The sequence below is a fragment of the Poromitra crassiceps genome, assembly GCF_964638095.1.
Source record: "Poromitra crassiceps genome assembly, chromosome: 18".
Classification (NCBI taxonomy): Eukaryota; Metazoa; Chordata; class Actinopteri; order Beryciformes; family Melamphaidae; genus Poromitra; species Poromitra crassiceps.
The window spans coordinates 22490531-22498682 of record NC_139636.1 but is presented as its reverse complement, the minus strand read 5'-3'; the positions used below and the strand labels follow the sequence as shown (position 1 = coordinate 22498682).

The 8152-nt window shown below is 44.5% G+C and overlaps 1 protein-coding gene across 1 annotated transcript; it reads left to right on the top strand.

Moving 5' to 3' along the window:
• Positions 1 to 5874: 5874 nt before the first annotated feature.
• On the top strand, positions 5875 to 7037 carry phlda2 (pleckstrin homology-like domain, family A, member 2). The gene is made up of 2 exons (XM_083655056.1): positions 5875 to 6420; positions 6645 to 7037. Exon 1 carries the CDS (start codon positions 5964 to 5966, stop codon positions 6378 to 6380), a length of 417 nt encoding a protein of 138 aa, XP_083511182.1. The 5' UTR covers positions 5875 to 5963; the 3' UTR covers positions 6381 to 6420; positions 6645 to 7037.
• The last annotated feature ends 1115 nt before the right edge of the window (positions 7038 to 8152 follow it).

Below are 8152 nucleotides of genomic sequence, written 5' to 3'. Positions count from 1 at the left end.
AACTAGTGTCTCCTAAGAATGGACTGAAGTGCAGTTATCACACAGCCTGTACGGCCCAGAACCCCCTCTGATCTGATGTGATACTTTTACCATCGAGTTGTCTGATTAATGATAAGGAATAGAATATACCACCGTGTAAGTGAGCCAATAAGGCCAAGTGGCAGATAGTCAAAATGATGCAGTGTTCTTTCGATGTGGCATCCTCACTGCCCAGTTCCTCCTCAGATATGATGCAGTGTGTATCTGACAGCGGCCATTTCTGTTGGCATTGTTTTCCCAACGGTTCCTCCCGCAGCAGCATTGTGTTGGCCTGTCCTCTTCAGCCATTTGTTCTTTTTCCCACGGTGGTGAACGCCGCAGACACACACGCACATACACACACACATACACACACACATACACACACAGGGCTTATCTGAACAATGCCTCAAATAGCTCCAGAGTCTCATCACAAGGGCAGGTCACCAGAGAGCAGGAGGTTGTGTGTGTGTGTGTGTGTGTGTGTGTGTGTGTGTGTGTGTGTGTGTGTGTGTGTGTGTGTGTGTGTGTGTGTGTGTGTGTGTGTGTGTGTGTGTGTGTGTGTGTGTGTGTGTGTGAGAGTGTGTGTGTGTGTGTGTGTGTGTGTGTGTGTGTGTGTGTGTGTGTGTGTGTGTGTGTGTGTGTGTGTGTGTGTGTGTGTGTGAGTGAGTGAATGAGAGAGAGAGAGAGAGACAGGCCACAGTCGTAAACGTTTCACACTATGCAGCTGTTACCTGCTGGCTCTCTTTCAGGCTACTACTTGTCAGCAGCCCATCACTGCCAGCTCATCCATATTGCCCCCCATTGTTAAGGCTGACTATGTATAGTACATTGTCTGAGGAAGGCTTTCACTGGCTAACATAATGTACACAAACAGGAATACATATGCATTTATATATGGACAAACACGCACACATTCATAAACAAGGTTAAGAAAATTAGTTTGAAAATCTTCCAAAATCTGGTTGAGATTCAGTTTGGACAATAGTCACCTGCTTGCATTTATAATTAGTAGCAAAATTGGCTGCGTACATCTTGGAAAACTTTCACATGGCCTGATTGGCCTCCAAAATCTATAAATTCTTATTTCAGTTTGAACAGTGTTATCATCCTCTAAAATCACTATCCACCATTATTGTGAGATGTGAGAGTAAGATAAACATATTTGTGTCCATATTATTAGTCAAAATGAATTTTTGTTTGTTTTGTTAATAATCTGTTCCTTAAAAAGAATGAGATGTTAAGTGTAAGTACCATGTAAGTAACCCTGAGAGCAACATATGTCTACATACTTGGCCAATAAAGCTGATTTTGATAGTAACAGCTTACATGTCCCCCTAATTTTGTAATCAGAATACTATAAACCCGTCTGTCATGTAAACTCGCACTCCCCCGTCCTGTAAACACAAACACTTGATGTAAGAAGTGGAAAATGAATAGAGATCATGTAAAATAACAACATAAACAGGGTTCTACCAGCAGACTTCCTCTGGATTTCAAGGCCGCTCTGTGTGCCGTGACTCACAGTAAACATTCGGCAGCTTCGTGCCCCGACAAGACTGTTTGCTAACTTTGGGCCTTTCTGGTCCTTCCACCTGCTGTGTGCTGTCACACCCATGTAGCCTACATATGACTCCACCTGCTGTGTGCTGTCGCACCCATGTAGCCTACATGTGACTGCACAGTGTAGTAGGGACACAAACAAAGTGTCCTTAACCCCAAGCTGCCATCACTCAGAGTGTCTCAGGTGTCTCAGGTGTGTCAGGTGTGCTGCTGGAGGAGTGGGTTGCAATCAAAACCTTCCTCAGCTCCAGTTGACACATCATGTTATTTCCGCTACCTCTCTCTCTCTCTCTGTCTCTCTACCTCTCTACCTCTCTCTACCTCTCTCTCTGTCTCTCTACCTCTCTATCTCTCTCTACCTCTCTCTATCTCTCTCTCTCTCTGTCTCTCTACCTCTCTATCTCTCTCTATCTCTCTCTCTCTACCTCTCTACCTCTCTCTACCTCTCTCTCTTTCTCTCTCTCTCTCTCTCTACCTCTCTACCTCTCTCTCTCTCTCTCTCTCTCTCTCTCTCTCTCTCTCTCTCTCTGTCTCTCTACCTCTCTATCTCTCTCTATCTCTCTCTGGGGTTTTGTTCCGTCTATAAGGAGACAGCTCGAGCCGGAGGGCGTTGATTTGAATCCAAGGTTGTCACAACATGCCGCCGGGGATCCCATCACACACCCCCACACACCCCCACACACACACACACACACACACACACACACACACACACACACACACACACACACACACACACACACACACACACACCGACTCCTAACGGAATGCCTTGTTCTTTCCCACAAGGCTGACAAACAAGGAGAGCAGTGACAGATACCAGTTGTGTTGTTGCTGCGATTGCAATTCAGTAGTCTCACTATGCTGTATGCGCTTTGTTGCAGGAATAGTTCACCCATCATCTACTCCCCCTCATGCCAACACAGGTGAAGTTTGTCCATATAACACAGCACAGCATCGCACCAGCCTTCTCCAAAACAACTGAAGTCAATGGGGACCTGTTCTTTAGAGTTCCAAAACACAACAGCCAAACAACCTCACTGAATAGAAAGACCAAATGGATCAGCTGTACTGTAGTTAAGATTTGCACTAAATTGTGGTGTGTAGAATATAGATCTTTTAGGGGACTCTGAAGAACTGGTCTGGTCTGACTTTAGTTGTTTTGGAGAAGGCTGCTATGGAGTTGTGCTGGCAACCTCCCTGTGTGTTATATAGACAAACCTCACCTGTGTTTTAATTGGCACGAGGGTGAGTAGATGACAGAATTTTCAATTTGGGGTGAACTGTTCCTTTATGTTCAGGGCACTTCAGCTCATCTGCCACTGTATGTGGGACCTCACTACATGTATATGACGCTTGCTGGGACGCATGCAGATGTGAGGTCTCCACAGGGATTTGAGACACACCAACACGTTGATATAGGGAGAACTGAGGGTTTAGTGCCTGGATGTGAGTCAGATTCATTGTCACATGTAACTGGTGAGTTTCGAAATAGAACCCATTACTGACTACTCCAGCTTCGTTTAGTAATCTGATTACTCTTGGTTATTAATGTTTTTTTGTTCCGTCATATGGCAGCTAGCTTTGTATTCAAATGACTAGAACCCTATTGCATGCAATCCATTACTCTTCAATTGTCTGCACAGGGGAAAAGAATGATAATCTTAACACACACACACACACGCACACATATAGACACACACAAAAAATTCACACACAAATGGATGCACATATGCATGCGAGTAGCACCCCCCCCCCCCCCCCCCCACACACACACACACACACACACTCACACACACACCTGGCTCTCCTTTAGCAAGCAGTCGCCTCCTATATGGAAGGCGCTACACCACATCCTGAGTCACTGCCTGGGCATGTCTGTGAGTCTCCACCGCAGTTCCCCCTTCAAACAGAAACACATATGCACACGCACGCACACACACACACACACACACACACACACACACACACACACACACACACACACACACACACACACACACTGCCCAGGCAACAGACAAAAGTGCCTAAAACAAAGGCTGGGGGAGGTAGAGAGGAGGTAGAGAGGCGGTGGCGCACTTCTTAACTCGACAGAGGCCAAAACAGCGTCACGGAGGGAAGCAGGTGTGTTGAGTCAGTAGCACACATGTGGTTTCCTTCGCTTTGACACTGTGTCAATACAAAGCGCTTGTGCCCACTGATTGAGAAGCTGCAGGAAGCGGTTCACCATGGCCACGCCTTCACTGTTATAAGCTGTGTAATAACTATCACTGCGGACGTGTTGATGTCTAATGTAGCCTTATGGGTGGTCCTCTCCATCAAAGTGGGCACCCATTAGTTTGCATATAGGAAGCACTGGTACTGTGTGTACTGAGGAGGGTGTGAATTGTTGGGGGAGACCATATGACCATAACTGGGCTGACACTTAACTCCCTGAGGGAACATGGAGGGGTAATATTTCCGATGTCTGTGAGAGGAGACAGACACAAGAGCCTGAAGTGGGTGCTTGATATACACACACGCGCGCGCCCACGCGCACACACACACGATGCAATGTACTCTAGTTTGTGTATCTTCTGAACAGGACACTGGGGTCAGGGTTGCATGTGTGTGCGGCTGACCCCGCCAGGCAGGCTGGCGTCGGGGACAGACCGCGGGGGGGAAGAGTCGATGACATCTGCCTTCGTGTCACCTCCTCTGGCTCCAGCAGCTCCGTGTTGAAGATCCAAAGTTATTGTCAGTCATTGGCAACTAGAGGCTGTGCCAGGGCCCAGCGAAGCGGTCCTCACAGAACCACACTCCACTGGACCAAGCGGGGGGGAGGGGCTGGAGCCAGGATTGACTTCAGATCAGAGGGGAGACACACCTAGGCAGCGGTATCAAAGGGCACCCGAGTCATTCACCGTCATCTACTTTCATTTTGCATTCTCAGTCACATCCGTTAAGTGACTCCCTCAGGTTGTAATCATGATTATTGCAATCTATGATCATTATGATAATCATAGAATCGGTCATTATAGTTTATCCAATCTTTCCTTTTTCTTTCGTTTGTTCTCTTGTTCTTTCTCTTTATTTTACAGGCCTGTTCTAGCTGCCTGTGTTTCACTACCTGTCAAGGTATTGCAGTATTGCATGGCTGTGTGCTGTCTCACTCTGCCAACACTTCTTGGTCTGACCGTTGAAACCATTACGTAGGCTACAGTCTGATGAAACATCTGCCCATTGAATGGAAACAATTCTTAGAGGCTGTTTGGTTGTTTTTCACCCGACTGTGACATCCACCGACAGAAATAGCAGAGTTTATGTAAAACAGCCGTGGGTTAAAACAGGTTTAGTCTACCTTTTAAAAGGAATCATTTGAGAGCAGTGCAGCACAGTTTATGGATTTAAAAGAAATGAATTACCAGCTGGCTCCCTAACCATGGAAAAAACTGGCCTGGATCACAAACTTGACTGAGGAATTCACAATCTCTTCAACCTCATAGCCATTTACAAGGAGTTAGTTAATGATGGAATTAAACATGAAATATTTATAAATGGTAGAATCTGATTAGTCCATAGAACTCATTAGTTCAACACTTATACATGTATCTGAATAAGCAAGAAATGAAAAAAGATCTTATAAGTAAATTTGCTGATGCTGGTCAAATTCACACTTAGACCTATAACAACTTACATAAATTGTGTTTTATAAATCTTGTTGCAGCACCTAATCTAAAGTAGCAATTTATTAGTTGTCCCCCCCTTGCTTATAATTCAGATATAAATGTTGAACTAATATGAGTAGGTTACTAATGATGGACTAATCAGATTCGAATATTTATATAATTAATTCATTTTAATTAATAATATGAATTAATAATATGAATTAATTTTATATAATTAATGTATAATTCATCATGAACTAACTGCTTGTAAATGGCTTTTAAAGTTAATATAAAGTGTATCCTGTATTCAGCTCGTTTACAGTGCGCATGTGGCAATTAACCAGTTTATGGCACAGAAGAATGAATCACTTATTGCAATGTGGGCATACCGTATTTGGATTTGCTATAGTAGGAGGATGTGGATTACTAATTAACATGTCATGTTGGCAGTGTAATTATCTCCACGTTAGGACTTCCTCCCGTGTCCCCTGCACCACAGCTTCCGCCCACACAACCATGAATTACTCTACTGGCAACTGTGGATATGCATTCTCAAACCAGCTGACGTCAAGTGGGAAGGGCTCTGGCCAGGCTGCGGTATAAGAAGCCTCTCCCACCGTGTTCATTCACAACGCAATTCTGGATTACCAAGCCCTTTGCATAGACGCTCCTTCGTCGGGGAAGCGGGGATTCATACAGCAGCCTCTCTAGGTCCTAAAAACAGAGACGAAGACAATGAAAATGTCAGCGGAGGAGATCTCCCAGGTCCTGAAGGAAGGGGAGCTGGAGAAGAGGAGCGACAACCTGCTCCAGTTCTGGAAGAGGAAGACGTGCGTGCTCACCACGGACAGCCTCAACATTTACGCCGACACGCAGAAGCGCTCCAAGGGCAAGGAGCTCAAACTGCAGTCCATCAAGAAGGTGGACTGCGTGGAGCGCACCGGCAAGTTCGTCTACTTCACTATCGTCACCACGGACAATAAGGAGATTGATTTCCGGTGCACCGGGGAGGATAACTGCTGGAACGCGGTGATCACCATGGCGCTGATCGACTTCCAGAACAAGAAGGCCATCCAGGACTTTAAAACGCGGCAGGACAACGAGAGCGCGTCGCCCGGCCAGCAGGAGAGACGCGCGGCCCGGGCGCCCTGAGCGCCTCCCGAGACTCTGGCAGTTAACCACTCCTTATATGGTAAGATAGAAATCAATACAAATGAAATATAACTGACATAATATTTAAAATGTAATACCGGTATTATCCATTAAGTCGTGTCAAACATACTGTCTGGAAAGTGTATGTGTAGGCCTATAGCCTATAGCTAATACTCGCTGCCAGAATTAAGGCAGGTGTGCTGTACATTTATTTTCCAACTGATGTTAACTGACATATGTATATATTTTTTTGTTCTCCTTTAGTGTCATATATTATATGGACCATAATGAAAGAATACTTGGACCAAAAGGCGGACGTGGTCACCCGGTCCAGTGATGAAGGATTGTTCGGGGAATGGGCTCTCCGGACGCGTCTAGAGGGACAGCTGATCCCGAAAGGCATCTAAAAAGACCGAGAGAGTTTCAGAAGCTCCACACGCAGGACTGAACCCTTGAATTGTCAAAACTATTTCAAGTTCGCTCTCCTGGGAGGAATGTCTCCAAAAACCATGTTGCAGCAGCATAATGTAATTATTTATTTGTTTCCAGAATGATGGTGTTCTTGGTGAACAGTTTGTGCATTTGTTTAAATTATTTACTGTTTCAGCAGTGCATGTTGAGTGTGTATTTATTTTAATAAATATTCATGCCTTTTTGACATAATCTCTTACTCTCTTTGATTTATTTTATATTTCAAGTCATAGCAAAGCATTCTACCACATGGTATAAAATATGTCACGGTGTTGGTGATTCATAACAGCGGTTAGATTTCACAGGCAGGAACTTAACGTTTTTACAGCAGCATTTTACAATAAATGCCAGACATGCCACAGTGAGCAGGGAGTGGAAGACAGGAAAGTCCCTTTCCTCTCTGGGCTCAGGTGGAATGTGTGTGTCCTTGTCACTGGGCGGATGTCATGCTTTACAACTGATAAGCAGAGTGGATTAAGTCACTTCAAAACCTCAACGGTGCCTTTGAACACACCTTAACTAGGCCTACTCCCAAAGTGTGGTGCAAGATACAACCTCGTCAAGCTGAATCATTGTTAAAAAGAATAAGACAGTTGGATTGATCGGACAAACAGTCACTGTTATAGCCTATCTGACAAAAAAGCTCAAACAGTTTTTATTTGAAATTTAGGCAGGCAGCTTTGTAAACAGGTGTTCACATGATGCTGCTAAATTCTTCTGGCCCTCCAGTGTTATCAGAGCGCTCTGCACCTGTTCTTGTGGACACAGAGCACTATGTAGGCTCCACATGAAGTACAAGTCCCCTCTACCGCCCTGAAATAAAGACTGCCCATGGAAATAATGTGATTCTATAGGCACACAAAATCACTGACAAAGAAGCACTGCTCTAAATCCAGTGAGTTATGCCGGTCATATTTACAGAAACACTCAAGTCCCACACAGGTCCAGATGCTAAAGCAAAAAATGCTCCATGAAATGTTGGTGATGGGAAAGAAAATGTCAAAAGTAGCTGTACGAGATGATAAATTAATGTTCGGTAGCCTATGCTGGCAAATTTAAAATACAGAAGAAGATAGCAGTTGCATCTGGAAATGCCATCAAATATGTGCGGTCATTTCTAAGTTGTTTTTATGCTCCTCAACATATTTGCAACTACCGGTACATGTGAACAATAAACATTAAAATGGTGGTTTACACATATACACTCATAAATCATTTAGAAAGAAGGTAGAACACTAATCATTCACGTGAACATTTATGTCACTTTCAGCTTTATGCATTTCAGTGAACCTTAGATGACA